Here is a 24,146-nt window from a genome sequence, read left to right as displayed (position 1 = left end):
TAGGCTTTTTCAGAACATTTGTTTGCATTTATAATTAAATTAAACTTTAACTAAAATTTAAAAAAAAACTCTACGGGAAAATCATATATATAAATACTGCTTTCCCACTGTTAACTACAAAAAAATGAAGGTACAGGGACTGAGCCGAGGAAGTCACAATAATTACCAAGTGAAAGTGATGCGTGGAGGGTGCGTTATTAAACATCATCCCACTGCAGAGCTTTAGAGAACTGGTAAATAAGCAGGTTGGGAGCACATACTGCTTTTCCCAGTAACTTTTGTGACTTCATGAAGCAGTCTGAAACTGCTGCTGTCCTCAGCATCTAATTGACAGGGGACATCAGGCTCTTGGGGATGTCGGGTGGAGACTGCTATTGCCCTCCCAAGCACACGTTAAATAAATCCTCTTCCCCCCATCTCCCCACAGTGTTTTTCGCAGGTACACCATGACTCAATGGGCTGTTTCCTGCTTGCAGGTTCCTACCTAGCCCAGAGAAAGGATGTTATTTAAACAATTGAAGCAGCAGCCTGCTATCTTAAAGCCATTCTTTGTGTCTGTTACTTCTTGAATGTTCTGATTAAAAATTACTGGATTATTCTTGGGGGACTGAAATGCTAGACTCTCCCATTTCCCCTCGCATGGTGTTGGTGTCACCCCTTAGGACTGCAAAGTGGCATTAGGGTTTATAGGAGACGAACTTTGGCATTTCTGCATGCATTTACGTGAGGAAAGGCGAGGCACAGACCTAGCTAGATATTTTTATAGCTGGGATTTTAAAGGACGTGTAAGGGGGGCTCAGATGGATAATATCACTTCGCATTGAAAATCTATTTCATTATGATATAAAATGCATGAGTGCCCTAGTTGTATCAATAAAGACTAACATAAGAAACAGTAATTATCACAACTAATAAGATGATAACATAGTTCTCTGGGGGCACTAGTTTTCTTTGAATTTTCTTTGGTCGCTCAACAGGCAGATTTCTTGCACGTGCCCTAAGTAGCCAGTGTCAGAGTGGCTTTAATGTACTATTAACTTCACCTGTATGTATTCATTTTTCACAGTAGTGTAAACCAGAAGAAAAAGGTGCCTGGTACCTCTGTGTTGCAAAAAGCCAGCTTAGACTGCTGTCTAGCTTTACAGTATCAGCCCATCTGTTTTAGGTGAAAACTTGAGCAGTAATGTTAACCTCAAGTACGTTAACCTTTGGATGCCATGAGACATGATAGACAGGACCATTATTTTTATGGCACATTTTTTCCTGAGCAAAGATCCTAGACAGTGAAGAAGGATAGAAAATCCTGGTTTTGCCTCTCTGTCTCCAAACAAAATACAGTGTACGGTCATTTGAAAGCCAAGGCAGACTACATTATCGACACACAAATTCCCAACGACCGTAAATCTACGGGAACCCAAGTAATGAGTCAAAACCATGAGGCTGACAATTTATTCAGTCTCACTGAGTTTAATGGCATAAATACTGATTCCTCATAAACTAGAGTTCACCCTCCAGTTTCAGCTGAAGACAAGACTGATCTGGAGCAGCTGAGGAGGTGGCAAACATCTGCTGCTCCCCTGAAACCTTCCCTGGAGATGTAAATGGAGGCTTGAAGGTGGGAATATTTTTATGTCTTTCATAGCTCTCAATTTCATGAGAATTTTTGAGTCAAAAGTCTTAGTTTATGTATAGTACAAAGCTAATTGAGGAAGTTGTTCTCCAACAGCTATCATCTCCAAGAAACCACATACAGTACACAATATTTAACAGTTCTGATAATAGTCTCCAGGTAACTTTAAAAGAATTAATAAAAAGTAGGAGAAAATGTTGCAGCAGCTTCACATTTATACAAAATTTCACATTTATATATTCAAAAGTGTATAAAGTCTTTAATGCAATTTAAGATTCGGGATTTTTCCTAATTTCTGAGAAGGTTAATTTTATTTTCTTGTTAAGTAGTATCAGGAGGTTCACTATCATCGATGATATTTGCTAAGCTATTAAATGTGGGGATATTTAGTCTTTGCCAAGAGTAACAAACTGTTCAGAGAGGTGAATGTGTTTGTCATTTATCCTAATTAGTTACCAATATCGGCTTCCACACCTGTAAAAGCATCTATTGATCAATGTTAGATTCATCTAGGCCACATCTGTGAAAAACGTTCTTTTGTATTTGTGGAAATATGTTCATTATACGTGGAATCTGTGGAAATATGTTCAGTAAGTATGTACAGGTTGGTTCTCAGGTCCCCAAAATATTCATCTTTCCTCTTGTCGTTTCCTGGGGTCAAATCTTTGCCTTTTCAAAATCAGTGGTAAATCTTCTACTGACTTCGACAGAGCCAGTAGTCTACTTTTAGTATTCCCTTTTCAGTTCTTTTCAGCACCTTTTTCTCTTTTGCTGGCTTCCTTTGGATCCCTGTTCTACTTTTGGTTTTGTTTAACTTTCAACATCCAAACAATCTGCGATTTTTCCTTTTAATCTTTTTTTTTTTCCCCTCACTTGGATTCTTTGGTTTCCACACATGCCTTGTTTTTTGCCACCTTATTTCATGTATCCATGTCCTCCTTTTTTCTTTTTTTTTGGTTTTTTTTTTGTTTTGTTTTGTTTCTCATCTCCTGTCTAACTACTATTTTCCTCTGCTTACTCTGTTTTTCCTCTCTCCTAGCTGACATTTCCCTCTGTGTAATATCTTTCTACCTTCCCTTTCCTCTCTTTTCCAAAACACGGCTCATCATTCTATGCTACTAATGTATAGCAGATTCTGAAATACTGTCATCTGAGACAGTTAAGTACTAAACAAAACATTACCAGGGTGGAGGAATCACTTACCCTGATTGACAACAAATCGTAACTTCTGTATTGTTGCCAGATTGCCGCTAACTCTGTATATTCCATCAACATCTAGACCTGAAAGAGAAACACATATTTCATTTTAGATCATATAAGTATTTTTCTTTGTACGTCTGTCAGGAAACCAGAAGCGCCCTAACAAGTATGAAGAAGAGCAGTGTAGTGAACGACTGAAAAAATAATCCACCTGACAACAACTGAAGTGCCTCCTGCCTGATTAAAACAACAATGAAAAATAAAACTGGTAGATTAACTTAAGTGAATACAAAACACCTAACTATAATTATCTTGTAATTCTGTCAGCAGAATACGGTTCTGCAAGGGTATTTGAGTGTGAAGGGAAAGGAAGAGTGAATTAGCTCTCATGCTCGTAGAGAAGGGCTGCTTGGGATACGCACGACGCTATGCTAGCCCTGCTTAAATGTGAGGGGTTTATATTAATAGTGCTGGGGTAACTTCTCAGTCTGGGGCCTGGGTTTTTCAGACGTGAATTTCTGACGCTGTGACCTTTCTGAAAATAAAGTGGTGAGATGCCCACTCTGAAATCGTGACGTGCGTGAGACTACACACAACTACCGTTTCTCTACTATATTCTTCATAGCAGATCAGACAAGTTTGAAGATGAAATTAAATATCCCAAATAGCATATGCCCTGGAGTACATTTCTTCATTAATATAGGCCATTCTTTTCAAGGACAACCTGACAGTCTTGTTTCTCCCTGCATATCTACTCAAGGTTTATCTTCTAGGTGAAACTAGATGTCATACTCCCTTTTGTGACATATTATCTCCTACAGCAAGCTCTGCTGATATGACTGTTTAAAATAGCACTTCCAGCCCCAGTTGCATAGCTGTAGCATTTCAAAGCACATGGGAACTGCTCTCCTTTCCCGGGAGAATTAGCTATTGTGCAACAACGACCGAATCTGCATGCTTAAAAATTGAAAACACTAAACTGTACATTGTCATTTCACGTTTAAAACTTGCAAGTACATAAGAAGCTAAGAGAATCTACACAGAACAGATTTTTTTAAGGCTACTCATCACTTGGAACACAAGTTTTAATTAGCTTTTGGCAAGCAATTTCAGAGAAAGCCTTTCTCTTGGAAAATGCTAATTTGTCAAAACCAAAAATTTTCAGGAAATATTTCCTGACAATGTATCTAGGGGGAATTTTTTTTCTGATTCGGGGTGGGGAAAAAGGAAAAACTGAAACTATAGGAAGGAGTGAAAACAAGTCCAAAAGCCCAGAAGCCCAGTTGTAATAACACTTAAATAGGAAGGAGCTGAGGTTCAAGTCCTTATTTCAAGGATACTTGCATCATGCCTTGGCAGATGAATGCCATAACCAGTGGACTCAACTGCTTGGAGGTATTCCTCACTGATCTTGTAACATTTTAAAAGATTTACTTTTCCTTTTGATGCAGACTGAAACCAAATAAAGGGGTTTTTTTGTTTGCGTGTTTGTTTTCTCTCTGTACAAAATACAGTTCTTATTTTATGTCTATCCTGCTAGGAACATCCTGATTTGGTTTACATTAAATCATGTATTTTAAAAAAGAATAATAATTCCGTATTACACACTGGTTATCTATGTCTTTTATTAGATAATTTTCTACCCTGCACCTGTGGGTGTCCTGCAACATAATACTGAGAGTGATGATTCATTTCAGGAAGACCCCCTTTGGTTACAGAGGGATAAAGAAAAAGTTTATTTAAGAGAAATCAAAAAGGATTTGGTAATCAAGAACACTTGGAAGTTATCCATCTACTCGATATATAACATATGAGCAAATGGAAATTACTGAAATGTTTAAGTACTGCAATTCTATCCTAAATCTGAAGAGTCTCATTCTGTTTTAGTAAAGGGAGAGTGAGAGAGCAAGAGTAATTCCCAGCATAGGAATGTGGGACTCTTGTGGTAAGGGATTAAGAATGGCATCATGTAAACTGAAGTCTAAACCAGAAATTAAAGAGGAAAAATAAAACAAACAAACAAACAAACAAACATGCCCCAAAACAGAATGTTAACTTTTGTTTGGATTCAGTTCTTAACCTTTTTGGATATATGGAAGCGAAAGCAATACATGTCACTTTGGGTGAAATAGCTATGTCTCACATTAATGGCATCAATTTGGAACCTGCATAAATTATCCAGATCAAGAGAAAATGACAAACTATGTTGCAAATTGGTGGATATTACATCTTGCAAAATGATCTGGAGTATGCAAATGCATTATTATTGTTATAAATTTACTTTGGTCCAGAAATGAGATCTGATTAGCATTTCATTTGGACACTATACAATATGGCAGAGAGAAAAAAATTTAAAAAAAAACCCCAAGATTATCAAGCCAATTATAGTGTTCACGTGCCATCAACTTTCTGCTCCAAGAACTTTGAAAGTTAAGCCAAACCAAACCAATGCAAATTGGTGGATTTGGACATCCTTTTCACAACCACATTATCTTAGCTGGATAGTTAACAACTTATTTTGGAAATCCAATTAGGCGCAAAAGAGAGAGAGAGAGAAAAAGAGAGAGAAATATGTCTTTATAGTTCTGATATCCTGATTCCATGAACAATTTTCAAAGCAAATTCACTTTTAAGGGCACCTTTATCAAGAATAAAAACATCACTGCACTGCTGTCAGTGTTTCTTCACGGCAGGCTATAAATACTTAGGGAACAGGATGAAACAAAAGCCTTGCAGAGTTTCCTGTCTGGTGCTGGCGTTTAAGTATAGTGGTAAAGAACGTTTCAGAAAAAATATTCATTGTAATAACGTCCAACTGTTTTTCACTATAGGGTGACCTTCTTGTGTTTTGGAGTGGGGTTTATCAGGGAAGATCATCGGATTTTGCCCTGGAGGAGAACAAGTATTTTATTTGCTTTATATCCCAATCTCCAACTCTGTTTCTGTTTGTTTTAATGAGGAACCTGAGAACAGGATGGACCCACAATTAGAAATGATAGCCAAAAGCATGGTAATGACTTCAGTATTTCCACCCTAAATTTTGTAATGGTATAAGAAATGTAGGAAAAGGACTTACTCAAGAATACATCAGTTTAGCTGCCAAATTATAGGCAAATTTTAACTATTTTCATTTAAGAAATTATACAGGTACTTATGATGAGAAAGTTAAAAGGCTTGGTTGAGATTCATGAAGAGTAATGAACGGTATATTCACTCTGTATAACTGTACAGAAGATGTTAGAAGAACACTTATTTAAGACCATTTCTTGCCCTCCTGCTTCTAGCCAAAATGGAAATAACCATGAATACAGGTCAGTGTCAGCTCCAGTAGCAGTTTGAGCTGGAACCAGGTATTGTAGAGAAACTTTAAAAACACAGGAAAAAATTAGAGCTTAGGTGATATATTTATCCAAACATACGTTTTAAAATATTAGACTTTGATATTGGTTGAGGTAGTCCTGATGCTTTATGAACTGCCTTGAATGAAACGTTCTCATTAATTCTTTTCTGTTGCGTAGAACAAATCCCTCTCCCAAATCACATTGCATTCTGCCTAAGCTTAATCTGTGTTTGACAATATCTTCAAACTGAATATAAAAGGAAAATCTCTATGTGCAGGGGGAAGGGGGTGGTGGTATACAGAAATTTCTCTATTTTTTAGCAAGATTTAGAATTTGAAACATACCATTTTAAATGGTACTAGGTAACTTCCTGCATAGAAACCCATGAAACTTTCACAATTAATGTATCTTGAAATAGGTGTGGTCCCCAGGCCTGGTAGGAGTTTTGTAAAAGAAACCATCGTGCTGGATTCAACAACAAAGTGAAGTACAAACTTGAAGAAAGGCATTCTTTAGTTAGTCCTTTCATTTAAAATCAGTTATGTTCAGGGCAAAAATATTGTATTTCAAAGGAGCCTATTATGCCTTCCCATAAACAGAAAGATCATACGTTTTAAAACTAAAGTATCATTATGTAATCAAGCTGTTGTATTATAAACTATTTTGTGGGCTCAGATGCCCAGGGCTATCTTTACAAATATTTAAGAGGTCATTATCAGGGTATGTTCTCCCTAAAACTATAATTCTTTCCTCCTGTTTTCATATACATCTTACCATAAATATCTGATTTATAAACAATTTTTTAAAAGTTTACTAAGGGCACAAAAGTGAGGCATGAAGTCATTTAAAGAAGCAGAAATGCATGAATGCAGCAAATACACCGATGTCAAGATAGTGTGTCTGCTGAGGAAAACACCACAAAACCATGTGCAACAAGTTTCACAAAAAGATCAATATTTGTATGCCAGTAGAAGGAAAACCATGAAGAGTAGCAAAGAATAAAACTGACACAATAAAATTTGACATTAAAAGTACTGTACCTGGATAGGGTTACCAAAGGTACCCAAAGTTTCAGCTGAATGTGGGAGCAAAAAAAAGGTTTTTGTCTGATGCCATGGAAATCAGAGGTGAAAATGATAAGAACAACGAAACAAATTTGAGTTACACCACAGAGAGAAAATGAACATAAAGGCATCAACAGCAAACAAAGGACACACGGATGTAAAACGCGCAGTGCAGAGGTGGTGTGAGCTGAAGATACTCGAACCAACAAACTTGGTCTGCAGCTTGATCAGCTCGGGTTGAAATGACCACCAGCTCCTTTTGCATGTAAGACTGTCTGCGCTCAGCATGGTTTTCAGTGTTGCTGACATCTCTGTCCTACTTTCTGGTGTGGCGCTGGGTGGGGTTAGGCATGCCCTAAAGCTCCCGGAGCGGGGCCGGAGGCTGACATCGGGATTTACTCTACTCTGCTGGAACAAAACTGCTGCTTTGATCGTCAGAACTACCCATTTCTTGTACTCCTCCCATCAAAGGATCACATTCGTGAGGCTCAAAACAACATCCCAGCTAACATCTGGTATGAAAACAGGTCCCATCCCCAGTCCAGAGAAGGTACTCACGTACCATGGCGGGAGGTGCCATACAAATGTTATGCTAGATAGTTCTACCAGACAGACAAAGATAAACAAACCTAGGAGACCAAACAGTGGATGATATTGGAGGTCAATCTGAAGGACAAAGAAATAATCACTGTTGTAAAAAAATCCGTTTTCTCTTATTGGTGCTCATGATATACATGTGTCTCTCCTTTGCGAATAAAATGTAGAGAAATGCTTGGAAATGACTAAGGCTGGAAACAGTGGCAGAAGAGTTATTCTAATACTGTAAAAGCAGTAAGAGGGATGCACTTGGAGACTGGCTAGACTGACCTCGGTCCCAGACAGTCTACTTAAATAATTAATTCAGGACTCTATGAACAAATAATTCATAGCAAAATATAATTAATCCCAACCAGAATGGTTTCATGGAAATCAGGGCCTTGTCTAGCAAACTTGTTGCATTTTTTGATAGGATTGGATTTTTGACAGGTCTGGTTGATAAAGGCGATGGTATTGAAATAGTATGTTTGGCTTTCCATGAGGCTTTTGACTTAGTACCACATGACATTTTGATTAAAGCACTTACATTTTATGGAATTAACAGGGCATATATTACATGGATTAAAAACTGGCTCAATGACAGACCTCAAAATGTGGTAGTTAATGGGAGATATCAGTTAACAAGGTCATAACTGGCAGAGCTCTCAAGAGGGGAGCTCTCAGTCCAGTGCCATCTAATACCTTTATCAGAGATGTGGACAATGAGAAAAAAATCTCTGTTGGCAAAGTAAGCAGATGACACAAAGATCAGGGAGATATTAAATGATGATAAGGATAGGCAAAGTTACAGAAGGTCTGAACTGCTACCCTAAATGGTCACAGTCTGGTAAAATAAGTTTTTGTACAGAGAAACACCGGGTACATCCAACCCTCTGGATGTAGGTAACAAAGGACTTGAGGTTTATTTTAAATAATTAGCTGAACACGATCTCTCAGTTCAGTGCTATAGCAAAGGGGACTGATGTGATCCCTTGAATTATAGAAAGAGAAGTATCAAACAGAAGCAGGGAAGAGATTGCACCTCTTCATGTGCTACAAATAGGATCTCCAGCAGAGCACTGCACTTAATATCAAAGCAAATAGAATGAAACACAAAATATATGCTTCATTGCTCCGTATGAAAGAGAGGGTGGAGAGATGTCCTCTCCATCGGTACTTTTCACATGATTCGCAGGTACTGGACTCACGACCAGCACTGCCCAGCTGCAGGACCTGTGACGGACAAGCCCGAATTCACAGTATCATGGACAAGTTTTTCTTTATTCTATTATTAGTAGAAATCCAACACTGCATCAGAATTTAGTAAAGGCAGAGATAGTGGGGGAAAGAAAGGAGCCGAGAAATTGTACTAGTCTTAACAAGCTAAGAAATGACTCTATAGGAGGTGTCTGACATGAGGCTTGGTGACTCTCTTTAGGAAATTAGCTAACAAGAAAGAATTCTATGTTTGACTGCAATAATATCAAGAAGATGAGGGGCATTCCTACATAAAAAGAGAATCTCATTTTTTCTTGCAGTAATAACTTCAAGATGCAATGAAAGGAGAAAAGCTTGACTACGATCTTATTGTTTTCAAGACCCTGTAGAAACTGTTTAATGGAAGCAATTACAACACTGAATATGAGCATTACATACTGAGAATAAGTAACAAGTGAATATGATGGATGATATACTTTATTCTGTTTCATATCACTTGATGGTAGAATTTCCACTTAGATATTTATATACAAATAAATAAGGATAGCGACACTACAGAGCAAGTGCAATTTAAACTAGCACACAGTTCACTGCTATGCAGGGCTGCTGTGTAATGCCTAAATCAAGCTTGCTATGCCTTCGTCTTCTTCTCTATTGTGTTGCACTGTCTTTGACATTCAAGAAGTTTATGGTTTAAAAGCCCTAGGAACAACAAGACTTACTCAGAAGGCTCCCTGTAACAAGAAACAAAACTGAGCTTGGAAGCTGTTTTTTTTTGAATGAAGCCGTTGAACATGCAGTATGTTCACTGTAATTTTGCCGTTACCTCCAGTATATACTTTTGCCATTCTGATAGTTCCACTTCTTGCAGCTAAACAAAGTGACCTCATAGCTTTCCACTCTATTTTCTTTTAAACATTGGCTGGGATGATTGAGATTCAGGAATGTGGGAAAATGGATTCCCAAGCCACGTCCATCCCCTTTAATTCTGAGCTGTAATTTTTGGCTTGGCTTGAATCACAGTCATCACATTTCAGTCTGAATCTCTCTGTAAAGTGATCTTTCTTAAACATTTCTTTCACTCATCATGGGATCAGAAACAAAGCCATTCTAGTCTTTCAGCGAAACACTTACAAATGTCTTTTTACAGCGACTCACAAGAGCTGAATTTCCTTTAAAAATGTTTGCAAAAGAGGAGATTTTCATTGCCTGATTGTCCGCTTTGTGAATCTTGTCATCTGTATGCCATGAGCTACAGCTATTTTAATCTGTTTTTGTTTGCAATCCATTTGGTGTCCGCCCAAGAAAATGCAGGTGATTCTAATTAACGTACTGCTGAAGATGTGGAAAAATCGCAATTGTGCTACAGAGAATTATACACTTAAAACCTTCCCTCTATTATTTATAATGGCTTATTAATGAAAATGATTACATGAATACATTTACCACCTGATTCATCTTTGTTCACTTTTTAAATCAACAAGGTTTATGCTAAAGGGGAAAAATCCCGACCAAATACAGACCTCGAGTACACACATCAGCTCGCTGGTTTAAATGGAATGGCGGTTTAAAAGGAAATAACATTGTCTTACTTTATGCAACACAGTATAATATCTGAAATTACCAAATGTTTGGAAATAGCCATTCTCTTTCTGTAACACATTAGTATTTAATTTTGTGAATGTTTATTTCTTTTTTGTTTGCTTGTTTGTTTTCTCTTTTAGTACCTCCTTCACCGCTCCTATTTGCTCTCATTTGCTGCAGTTACTGCTTCTCACGTATGGGTTAGTAGGTCCATTCTGACCAATGCTTAATTTATCTGAAATAAAACAGGATTTCTATGGTTCTCTGTTAGTTTATCAAGTATACTTTTTTTCCTCCTTGACCAAAAGGTCTTTCAGGAGTATTAGGAATCTTCAAAAGCTGAATGGTCTTTCACCAGCAACTCTCTTGGGATATAATCAGCTTTATGTCTCCAGAGATGTGCAGCTTCCAATTCTTACCTGTCTGGCGTAGCGGCCATGTGACACTATGGTGACTGACAGAAGGGAATTTCAGGTAGAGAGAGATTTGAGTGATTTGTAGGAAAATCAATAGATGTTAAATACTAGCACTGAGTATTTTCTGCTAGGTACAGCTACCAACAGGCAGTTTACCACCGTCCATCAGTTACCATTTCTATTATTCTGTGCCACGCAATATACGCTGTGATAGTCTAATTTGAATGTGATGACAATGTGGATAATGCAGTTTATTTTGGGGAGGATGAAAGCCTGAATAAAGGTTATCATTTTAGCAGAAGCTGACGATGGAAAAACTCATCCACTGTGTGACATGATCAGAGCAGCTGGGGATGTAATGTGGAGGGTGGGGGAGAAGAGAGCCAAGGTATTTTGTATGTTCAAGAAATATATACAACATTGCCATTTCTTATATCCCAGCTGTGCCTGTTAACTTCTGGAAACATGTAGAGCTCAGCAATAAAGCATACTTGACTGATATTTACTGCAATGTGCATTATAAGACATTTTCTGTCACACATTACTCTCTGAAAGAGTTAAGTAACATGAAAAATACAGGCTCGAGATTATATCTGTCATGGATGAAAATACTACATTTATGCCTCATTGTAATCCATTCATTGGTTTATGGACCCCGAGCCCTCCAGGGAGTGTCACAACTCCACATGATACTGCTGAGAGCTGTATTTTGCTTTTGGATTTCTGATTTAGCTGAAAGAAGTTTAAAAACACATGTAGCCTGACAAGTCCCTATTGGCTATACAACTGAGGAGGGTCAAGAGCATAAACTATTCCAGCAAAAGCCAGCTGTAACTTATGCTTACTAAACTGGCTGAAGATCTGCCTGTTACAGACAGTAGCATACAAGAAATTTATGCATTTTGCTAAATCCTCCCACTTTGGTTAAACTGTGCTTCATTTGGGGATCCATCATCACCAACATCATGCCTGTGTTTTTTGAGCAACATCAGAACACTAAGGGAAATTGCACTTTGGGGGGTCTAACTCTCCTCTTAGGACTATATAGGACTTTCGGTCAGGTCCACTGACATCAGTAGGAACTGTGGTTAAAAGCTAAGGGACAGATACAATTCTCCAAACATCCCTTACTCCCAATGCTGATTTTAAAGAGAATTTAGTGCACAGTAGGGACAAATCTTTTCCCATCTTTCACAATAGCGAGAGATTAAATTAGATCTCAGTAATGTCACCTCCCCATCCTGACTACTATTGCTGCTTATTGGACTTTTAAAGGATGGAAGCAGAAGAACTGTACATTTGGGCACACATAATCTTCAACCAAAATGGGTAAGGAGTTTGCATTTTCTGGACTGTAGTGCCTTTGTTTGGCAAAGAGATTTATTTTTTTTTTAATGGTAGTGACTGGGATAAGAAATTTAGGATGGAATAGGGATATTTAGGATGGAAATTGAAAGTCACAGGACTGTTTCTTCCATCATTCCTTGGCTTTTTAGAGGTAGTTGAGGAGTCCAGACAGGCCCAATACTCTTCTCTATAAAGGATCCATTTTTTTACTGGAAAGCCTGAAGCTATGCTCTGTTCAAGCTTAGATGTCTCAAGGTTATCTATCTTGTCTTCAGGAATGGGTCCTACCTAACCGTCTGTGGGCACTTCCTACAGCTATTCTGCATGGCTGGGGAGTGGATGCGAGCGCAGAGTTTAACTGTTATGGTTCAACAGCAGTTAAAGAAATATCAGCGAGGCACTTGACAGTACTTGTTTCGTTGCATAACACAGAAGGCTGGGTCTGTTTCTTACAGTTAGAAATTAGACCAGCTCGGTTCTGGATTTCTAACAGAAGGAATGCGCAGAACCCTGCTCTAAAAATGGAGTTCGGGCTCTCATGTGCAGTTGGTAATGGTCTTTGCTTATTCATATCATATTGTAGGCATCTATCTTTGTATTTGCCTTTTATCTTTAAGTGGGAGGAAACATTTAAAAATTAGATTCTTTAGTCTAAAGCACACTATCAGACACCTTTGGGTGTTACAGTCCATGCCTGTGTGGAAAACTCAGAGGCTCTCTTGGAAGATAAGTATACATATGGCTATCTAACACCAACTTACTGAATTCTTAGCATTGCATATCTGTCTAACATATGAAAGTGACAATACAAAGGTGTGTGTGCATATGTATATACGTAGACAACTTTAATAATATCTTTCCCAGTGTACCTTGCACACATTTAAAGAGACAATAATGATTAAAATCATGGGATCCCACTGAATGCTCTTACGCTTTCTTTTGTGTGATAAACCTCTAGTCCCATAAGTGAGCAAAGTTTTCTTGGTTTTGCAAAATTCATATTTAGTGTTATGAAACAGTGACATTACGCAGTACTATGTGAAAAAAAGGAAACATTAATTTTAATATGACACAAACTTATCATGATTAGATATTTTTCCACTTTTTTTTGCCATCTGCGCTGCAGGACTCTGCAGTTATATATATTATTTTTCCTGTCATTCCCACTACATTTACTGTCCCCAAACAGGTTCAGGTAACTTAAAAGCTTTTTTTCTGCCCCCATTTAATTTGGGCAAAATCTGAACCATCACCAAAGCAACATTCAGCAAAAAATGTAGTCAAGATATCTACAGAAACCATAGAAATCCTGAACTAGGTTACAAAGAGTGCTAAGTACCAAAGCTGAAGAGACTAGTTCATACTTCATTACATTGTCAGAAGTAATCCATAGTTTTCATTTCATGGTTTGACATGCATACTGTGGTATACTACATTAAAATAGCACAAAACTTGCGTATGAATTGCTCAGGAACTCCTAAAAAGAGGTTGTTTAAGTATAGTCTGAAACGGAACAAATTGCTTTCTACTTTAAACTATGCAAAAAAAAAAAAAATCACAATGAAATACAAATAATATAACTGAAACATAACTGAGACATGCAAGAAATACACAAAAATACTGAATTCTGATAAGAAAAAAACCTAGTTGCTGGCAATAAAATGGACTGGGTATCTGTTAGCTGAATTTTGGGTGAAGTAAATGCATAAGTATGAGTATCATTTGATATTTTCATGCAAGATAATTATTTTAAAATTTGAAGCTACGGGAAGAATTTTGATTTGAATCGTTGCCTTTGTATCTTAATGCTGACTGTGACATGGAATGATGTAAGGAAGGTAGAAATCTAATCTCATCCCTTTTACCAGGGTTCACACAGACCCTCTGGTATTTCTGAAGGCTTGGAAAGGCGAAGTTGGCATACAGTGTTTTCCATATCTAATTTCCTTCTTTGGTGAAAATTCCGGTAATTATTAATGACATTTACTATAGAGACATCCCAGACAGTTGCAAAGTTTCTAACACAAACTCTTACTGTAAGCTGTGCTCTTTGTATTTTTAACGTATGACATATCAGAATACAAAAATGCAACTGAAATAGAGATAATAAAAGAAACCATTGTGAACAATTTCTAGTGTGCAAATTCAGATACTTTGCAAACATCACTATATCACGACTGTTTGCAAAGTATCTAAAAAGATTGTGTCTTTGCTCAGTGATGGTAGAAGTGCTCCTATGCAAAAAGCTCCGTCACTGGATCAGTGCTATTTATGACCAGAGAGTAGCCACTGCTGTGAGGATAGTCCTGCAGGTCATAGATCGGGGCTTTATTTAAAGCGATTTGTGAGCTCCTCTGTTTTAGTGGTAAAGTAGGAAGACCTGACTGCCTAAAGAGCACCCTGCCAGCATCTTCCACCTTCCTGTTTGGATTCAAGTCCGGCTTACAGTTTAGCTGGGCTGGAGATTTTGAATGATTTTGTTTTCAGTGGTTAGAGTAGATGCTCAGCTTGTTCAAAGTTAAGTTTATAGGCTAAGTGAAAGCAGTTTTCATTAGAAGAGGATGTATCTTATCTTTCTTCTAAGGTTTATTAAAAATATGTAACACCTGATAATTTAACACCAAATGAGTGGCTGCTAAATTTCCCCCTCTCTCTGTCTCTCTCTCTCACACACACATCCACACACAAACAGAGGAATGCTTCTCGACTGCCAAACTATGTGCCAAGATTTTGTTCACTTTAATCTCAATCATATGAGTTAGAGAACCATGAAACAAAGTTTCTACCAAGTATGCTGACAGATTTTTAGTTCTAGTGGCTCCACAGGGCATCACTACAAGTACACTAAGAAACTTTTCTTATTAAAGATTTCTGAGCTGATCCGTTCTCCATTTAAGTCAACATGAGCAGTATCACCATAAAGAACTCAACACTTGCTAACTGATACCATATACTCATCAAAATTATTTCATTTCTAAGTAAACAAAAAGTTGTGGTACCTCCAACACCATTGTGTGGTTACTGCTGGCACAGGAAAGCCATTTGGTGGCAGCTACTTTGGTGTGTTATGTCACATAACACCATGTCAGTTCAGGACTGACAAATCTAAACATATGGTTTGAAATGTTGGGGGAAATTTTTCCTGGGAAGATGGGGGGAAGACACATGGGATAGCCTCTTTCTGTCTTTTGAGGACTTTCTTATTTTCTGAGTGAAGCCATCTCAGAGAAGACCCATCACCTTACCCTTGGTTTGGAGGGGTCCATGGTGATTTTAAGAGCCTCAGTACTACCTGTAAATGGCCCGTAATCTGGGCAACTGAACAAGTTCTTGCTCTTTGTTTTTAAATCCCTAGAGAAAATCTGGATATTTACATTTCTGATCCAAATATATAAAGCTTAAGGCCCTGATCCAACAAAACACTGAAGCATTTCCTTAACTGTAAGGAACAACCATTGACCACAAAGTAGATCTATTCAGGTCCTTAAAGAGAAATCTCCATCTGTTTTGGTAGACAGAGGCTAGTATCAGTAAAGCAGGAATTATAGAAAGAAATAACCTATATCCATTACAAAGTAGAATAAACATGAGAAAGCAGTTTCTAATAGCAATATCTGTTTCCCGGGAATTTCAATTACTTGAAATGCATCATCTCTGACACCAGAAAAAACGGTGCATGAAGGAATCATGAAGAGAGTGCTGGATCAGGCTGGCTGGAACTGCTCAGGATCCAAGTGATACGGTTATGCTGTGTTATGAAACAAAATGGCCACATTTTGCTCTCATTTACATATATGTCATTCCTCCCAAACCAGGGAGCATTGTTTGTCTGCGTGAAGACAAAAAGAAGTTGTTTTGCTATATAATTACATCCATGATCCATGAGGATCCTGATTATAATAAAACAATCTGCTAAGCGAATATACAACTGGAGATCTTTAAAAGACTTGTTAATTCCTTGGGGGTCTATCATGCAGTAGCCAATTTAGGGACAATTCAGTTACTAGATTGCTAACAATATCGGTTTCATAAATTTAGGGGAGTAAAATGAGCTAAAAGATCTTCTCTTAAAGAAGTGAAAGCCTTAACATAAAGCCTCCTTTTTAAGCTGCCCTCCTACTTTGCCCTCTGCCTTGCTCCTGAAGCTTTCTGTTGGTACAATTTCTCACTTAGGTATCAATCCCATTAGACTGCTATATTATATGGTTAAAACATTGATGTAACACAAGCTGCTACAGCAAATAATTGAAGTAATAAAATACAACTGCAGTTATTTGCTCTCTTGAATTGCAGGCAGAAAAAAGCAGACAGGGTTTTTTAAACTGACCCCATAGTGTTGCATACAGACAGCAAAACTTTTTTTTATGTGTTTTCTTTTATTGCTGTAAAACTTTTTTGAAAAAAATATAGTGTAGTTGTAATTTATTTTTTTTCCACAGGAAAAGCAATTAGTCTACATTGTGGAATTATGCCTTCATAATTTTAGTTAAAAACCTTAACTTTATTTTTAAGCAACAGGGATGTTGAAAGAATCTGAAACTACAACTACCTCTTTTTTTTCTCCCTACAGGAACTTAATGGACTTAACTTTTTTTTTTGTGTGTGTGTGTGTGTGTGAACATCTCCTCTAGGCCAAGACTCATTTTGTCAAGTGTTAGCCCAAAGTGTTCTATTAATGGCTGAACTGTAAAGTCTGACTAAGTGGGGTTTGCAGTGGAAATACTGCCAGCTCCTTGTCTGTGATGGCATGTGTACTGTACTAGGGCATAGTGCCTCACATCCTCGGTTTATTCAGGAGGAAAAGAGAGGATTTTTGTGTCTATCTTTTTATCTTTTTCATGGCTAGGAGGTGGATACCCTCATGTGTGAGCTTCCCTGAATCTGACTCTGACCAGGGGGCATGTCAGGACCTTCATTTTCTCTTTGGCACAGAGTAAGCAACAGAGACAGTCAGCAGGCTTTAAATTTCTCTAGACTTTTTGTTTGAGCGTGTACAAATGTCAACCACTTGATTTACAAAGTATATTAACATTATTTTAATATCTAGAAAATGTTGTTTGATTCTTTTTTATTTCATAGGTTAAGTGGTTTATTTTATTTATTAAGCCTATTGAAAAAGATTTTATGGAAAATTCTAAAGACAAAATGCCCCGTTTCCTTCTACATGTTCACTAATAGATATATTATACAATGCTAGAAAAAGGCAAAAGGCCAAACTCATCTCTGGTGTAATTCCAGTAAAAGCAATAAAATTACACAAGGCATGAATTTGGCCCAGGCATTGTAAATGTTACTCTGGTGCACACTGAGTGTCTGCTTGTTGTTACTGGCAAGGCTTAAAATACAAATCCCCCTTTTTTTCATAGAAATGGATACATTTCTCTGGAACAGACTAATCAATGAAACAGGTATCAGGTAACTATGACAAAGACGGCAACTGGTTCAAATGCCTGCCTTTTTTACGGCTTTTTCTTCTTCTAACTAGCTTACAGTCTCCGCTTTCAAATTTTTTAAATATATATTTATTCTCCCTTTTGTGCATTGTCATTGCAAGGCTTCTATTCTTTTTTTTCCTCCCCCCCCTGCTGTTGTCTCCTTTTCTCTAATTTGTCTTGTATGCCCTTCTGTGATGTTTCCTGTTGACACTTCTTGATATTTTTTCTAACTCAGAATGTGGCTTTCTAGCAGACACAGAGGCCCCAGAGTGAATACCCTTCAGAGCCAATTCTGACTTGGACCTTGCACAACGCTATTAACTGGCTCTTACTCTAAGAAAGGTGGCTATAGTGGGATTGCCTGAGCCTGAAGACAGAAATGGGTGAGGAAAGCTTGCCAATATGTTTGCACTAAATTCAACCACTCTTAATTTCAACTCAAAAGAAGAATTAAAAAAAAAAAAAAAAGAGCCCAAAACATTTTAAATCACAAACTTGCAAGGGCTTTTCTCAGAACTTTGTTGTTTTATATTGCATTCATCTGTACGTTTAAGTTTATGCTTGTTGGCCACTTTAAAGTAAACATAGTTCAATGCCCTCAGAAACAGTTTTCTTCAGCCCACTAGAATTCCCTGGAAAAAGGCTTTATCTGCTGAACTGCTGGATATTTTTGTGTGTGTGTAATTTTTTTTTTCCTATCAGTTTGTTTTGTTTCCTTTTTTTTTTCTTTTTTTTTTTTAAATTCATTGCATATAAAAGTTGGGAGCAGAAGCCTCCTTGGAAGAAGATAGAATCATAAAAGACTTCAGGAATCTCATCACAAGCTAAACAGTACAAATTGCACATTCTTCATGAAAGTATTAGCTTTTAGTGCGTGCCTGGATCCAAGCATAATAGATTATCCCAAAGTGGGAAAGAATGAACAGTACAAAATTAGCAGAACTGGGAGCTCAGATCATTTGGTGGAGCAATATGATCTCTGTACTTTCAGGGTACTGAATTCTAAAGCCACTGGAAACAGTATGTAAAATTATATCAGAGTAAGCAAGGAAGCATGTGTAGGCCTGGGAGAAGGAAAAAAAGTTTGGAAAATACCTTTCCAGAGGAAAATAAGTATTGAAAATCAGTGAATGAGCTTGTAGGAAACAAACTGCTATTCATGAACAATTTCTTGCTCTGAGGACAGAAATATGCTAAAAGATACGACAGAGAGAAAACACAAATGAAATACATTTCAGCGGTTGTTCAGGGGCCAAGTGCTGTTGGTGAATAATCCTGCACTCAGACAGAAATATAAAACTGCACAGGATAGGTCGGTCTCCTGAGGTTTCCCTTCTTCTCAAGGAAACCTTGCCAGAACAAATCCTTTATGCCACTGGCTGATGGCTTTGGTCTAACCGTGCTGGGAAGTAGCCCAGGAACACTGCACATTTAATGGAAGCTCAAAGATGGTGGTGAGCATACTCTGGCAAAACTACCCTGTACTTTCTCACTGCCTTCTTCAGGTCCTCAGGAATGGGAATGAATTCTTTTTGAGAACCAAATACATAAAAAAAAAAATCGCTTAAGCTAAATACGATCTGGAGGACTAAGTCGCTGAACACAAATCTAATAATATGGAGTATTACAATACATATAGGGATAGAAGCTGCTAGAGTTTGTATATAGTGGCTATTAATACATACCTTGGCTGCACAGGCCTCATGTCTTCTGCCGTCCTCACTGTGCTCCTATAATCTACTAACTACACCATACCAAAGATAGCGATCCCGGCATGGGAGTCATCAACTTTAGGAGGTGTTTGGGATTTTTTTTTTGATTCTCCTGCAGTGTTTTCTTCCATTAGAAAATGAGATAGCATTAAACTGTTTTAAAAACTCATTTTTTCCTAGCTATATAAATATATTCACAATACTTTATATTTTTAAAACTCATTTCCTCTTTGCTTAACTCCTTGAGATAAGTGAACTCTCCTCTATGTAAACTTTCTACCAGAATACTGACTACCTTTTAAGCGGTATATGATTTAGAAGGTAATGAAATATCACTTTCTTTTTCTTTTCTTTTTTTTTTTTTTATAAATAGGTTTTAAAGTGCTTTTAGCTGCACTTTAGCTTTTAGATTAAGAGATAAAACTGATGAAAGGGACACAACCTTCTGTCACAGGGCAGCATGGCATTTGGGAGGTGAGGTAGTTTAAAATACCATTTTTATCTTCATTTCTCTTCATCGGGATGACTGTATTACTTTACTACATCCCATAAGGTACTTTATCTTTGCCCATAAAGACATTTTCTTCCTTACACACTGAATATTCTGCGGTATGAGACTTTGTGTGTGTGCATTTCTGCGATGATACGATGCATAATCAAATCGCAGCTATGGACGCTAAAGCCAAACTGAGTTTTGATTTTAGGTGCTTTGGGGTGTCAAACTTTGGACACCTTTGAGAAATCTGATTTTCAGAGAGCAAGCGCTTAAAACTTCTTTCAAAACCATGTCTTCTTAAAATCGCACAGCCAGCCTCCAAGTGCCTAATGGTGGCTTCTGAAGTCTTGCTAACGTACCCAGTCCTACCCCAGCAGATCAGCCCCCCAAACCAAGAGCCCTACGCTCAGGGATTTTTTGTCACTGCTCTTATTTAACATGATTTGTTCACTGGGGCTCAGAGCAACGAAACCCAGTAAATAATACATTGGACAAACAGAGAAGATAACAAAAGGAAATAGTTAAGGTACTATAATAATTTTAGCCATTCTTTTTTCAGGTCACTATAATCTGCCCAAAGATAACTAATTGTTCAAAGTAAACATTCCACTCCGACCACAAAAGGAATCCATTACACAAACATATAATTCACAGTCATTTTTAGTGGGTTGTAAACAGTTTGGAATGAGCATAAAATGGGACAAAAATCAAAGTGAGCATTTAGAAATGAAAAAGTGTTTGCTACAAAAGGTCAGTCCCTTTACTTGGCAAACTATGTAGAAAAGCCTGGGAAAATGTTGAACACACAAGCAGTAAGGGAATTTTAAAGCCAACAACCTCCCTGTTTCTTTAAACAGACATCGGAACCTATAACTGGATCCTGTCAAACAAACGACAGCAAAAAAACATAACAGCTGCTAAGAAGTAAAGTTGAAAGATAAAGTTTTCTAAGCTAAGAACCTTCTCAGAAGTGGACTAAAGGTCTTTCTTAAATCTTTAAGCAAGGTTATGGATCCCAGGGTGGCTTTTAGGCATTGAATCAAATATGTAATTTTGTGTATCATTCCTGTCAGAGCATCCTGTGCTCCAAGAAAAGCAACAGAAAACAATGTCGGCAATGTCCCGTTTAGAATGGAAATGGTACCTGTAATCATCAGCCTGGCTGCCTGCAGTGTCATTTTTCGAGTCATTTAGGCTGATTTGAGAACACTAACTTGGATTTGGGAATGGAGGAAGAAAATGAAGGACGTTTCAAGAGAGATGAAAGTTAAATTATATTTCCCTGGAGCATTAGTACTGTATTTCTTTACAAAACCTAAACTACACTGGATACCCTCAATAGGTTTAGGATACTCACTGCTTGGGGTGTTCATTTACTCTGTCATTAGACACACAGACAAATGATCATCCCTGGAAAAGAGTTTAGTATCAGACTGTTTTCACACGATAAAACATTACCATGAGAAGTACTGGATGGCATTTTGTTTAGGTACAATGCAGACTGATATTTTTATTTTTTTTATGCGTTCTACTCATGCCTTTCACATATTAAAAAAAAAAATGCAAAAAAACAGCCAGCACTTTTAAAGGGTCGTGGATAACAAAATAAATAGGCGACTCAAGAAATGACTGGAAATAATATCTGGCCTAGAAACACCAAAAATCTTGCAATGGGCCCCACCCTTGGCAGGATTGCGCAGCATGTGAGTTATAATACGCTGGAAGGATTGTCCCAGGCTTTCCTTGCTGCACCGCTCAGCTCAGGGTTGGGGCTACCTATCAGACACTTTTTGCAACAAGAAAAAAGGTGGAATACAGATTGAAAAAGTCAGGTCAACAGATAGCCCCAGAAAAGCCTGAGGTCCATCCAAGGTAGGTGTTGATGCCAAAGTAAAAGACTACACGGAAAAAACAAGGAATACACCGTTCCATGAAAAACTTTCCCTCCAACTCCCTGAGAAAGTAGAAAGTTAAGAAATGTTGAAAATCTTTGAGTAGCCACTGTATTTCTTCAATCTGATCATTGCATGGTTCAGAATTATTCTTTTATCCTCATCAGGTCACATCATATACATGGGAGTTCTTTTCTATTTAGGATATTGCACTAGATACCAAGGGTGCAATGCTCTTTGCCTAGATACTATTGACTTCAGTGGCACAGGTCTGTATAGCTAAATACTTGGGACAAGAAGTTCATCAAAAATTATGAATGAATAAATAATACAGGAAGAATGAAGGAAAAACTGAGCTTGCTTAAAAAAAAAAATTTAAATGTGCCTTGCAAGTTTACAAGAACAGGCACATTTTTATTGATTCCCTTTATTAAACTCCACTACCAGCTCTGCAAGATGGCTGAGTAAATGCAGAAAGACCCTCTGATTCCCAGTCCTATTTCAATAACTACAAATAGCAAAAGAAGCTGAAAGAATGGAATTCACTCTTGAACAAGTGAATCCTTGTCAGATAGATAAATATGCATTAAGATGTGAGAATTTTTAGGCCAAACCTTATAAAGCACCTCTGTCCTGAAATGGTGAAGCAAACAGTAGCCTAGGGCGTAAATGACCAAAATCTGATTTAAGTTGCAGCAAAATAATTTCAGAATAATTCCTTTGATTTCAATGTAGATATTCATTTAAAAATAGTGTAACTAAACAGGAAATCTTGCCAACAGTTAATGACACCCTCTGCATTTTTAATCTATGGGAGAATATTACTACAGTTGGCTATTGTATGTAACCTCACCTACACAGGAACATGTACTAATTAATATGGTTTATTCAGATCACTGCTAGACTTTCATTCTGTGCACAGTGATAATGTTTTAAAAATCAGAAAAACAAATAGAAAATCAATAGGTAAATAATAATTAAAACCACGAGCTGATAAATAAGAACACAACAGTTCAGCGAAGTATGAATGTTTTGTAAGCAACATTTAGGGTTAGTCTCCTAAGGCCTTTTTTCCTAATAATCCTTTCTCTTAAACGAAGCACGCAAGTAACATTTTTGGTACAGTTACAGTATGTAGATGATATATTTTCTAAGTAGGAAAAAAAGCTTTTCTACAACAGCCAATATGCCAGCTGTACTGAGTATCTAGGCCATCTTACTAAGACTATGAAAGTAAACATACAGTTTTCATTAAATGTGCCTTTCCCATAATTGGTACATAAGTATTTCCCATGACTCTGCAGTTGAGTATCTTGGCTGGAGGCGTATCTGGCCATTAAGAGGAGGGCTTCAGATCTGTTGAGTCTCAGCCATGCCGGGAGACTTGGCACCTCCACATACTGCTTCCTAATACCAACCCTGGTATAAAATGTCATCAGAAGCTTGCATAAACATTGGACTTAGCTTCACATAAATTACTGCTGTCCTGAGATAGTTTATGCCAGAACTTAGTAAAAACAACACTTTGAGTAAATAGAATGTGAGTAAACGCAAGCATCTTAATCCAAGAAAATGATAATAGAAAAAACTGTATATCAAATATAAGCTCATAAATACAGTGATAAAATGAATTTTTTATCTCATGCCATATGATTAGCTTTTATTTACATATTAGACTAACGAAAAGGGGTAGCCTTCTCTAAGTCACAGCAAGTTTGAAGGAAACACAAGAATAATAATACAGTACTCCGAAGGATGAAATCCTTGGAAGAAACAGTGATATTTTCATTTTCTTCCATGAACATTTCTCTGATAATCACACAGACAATAAACATCTAATTAGGTTTCTTGGATTTTTCTATTACAGTTCAGCAGTGTAGAGACCTCTGGCCACACTTCTCCTGAGGAGTGGTCAGATACCACAAAACATCTATGAAACGTCTAGTGCATCTTTTGGAGAACCTGTGCTAAGCTCATAACCAAACAGTCAATTAGACATGTGCTGCTTGGCGTGGCATTTTTATAATCTAATCTTTGCCTTTCCTATTCATGTTCTGAATTTCTCCTCACAATTCCTCCTCTATTAATAGTCACTTCACACATTTCTCCCCTTTCTTTGTCTCTTTCTTTATCCAGCCTCCAGCCTTCCTCCAAAAAACCAATGCTACTATCTCCCCCTACCGAACGATCTCCAGTTTGTTAGTCTCTGACTTCCTGCCAATCATTCTGGGAATA

The 24,146-nt window shown here is 37.5% G+C and overlaps 1 protein-coding gene across 1 annotated transcript in view; it reads right to left on the bottom strand.

Annotated features, from left to right (window-relative positions):
* ARHGAP15 (Rho GTPase activating protein 15) overlaps positions 1–24,146 on the bottom strand; it is a 312,415-nt gene that overhangs the window by 103,046 nt on the left and 185,223 nt on the right. The window contains exon 10 of the mRNA XM_050899944.1: positions 2,834–2,911. Within this exon, the coding sequence (XP_050755901.1) occupies positions 2,834–2,911 (78 nt within the window). The remainder of the gene's footprint in view (positions 1–2,833; positions 2,912–24,146) is intronic.

This window comes from Gymnogyps californianus, chromosome 7 (assembly GCF_018139145.2).
Source record: "Gymnogyps californianus isolate 813 chromosome 7, ASM1813914v2, whole genome shotgun sequence".
NCBI classification, from domain to species: domain Eukaryota; kingdom Metazoa; phylum Chordata; class Aves; order Accipitriformes; family Cathartidae; genus Gymnogyps; species Gymnogyps californianus.
This window is presented reverse-complemented; position numbering and strand designations above follow the sequence as displayed.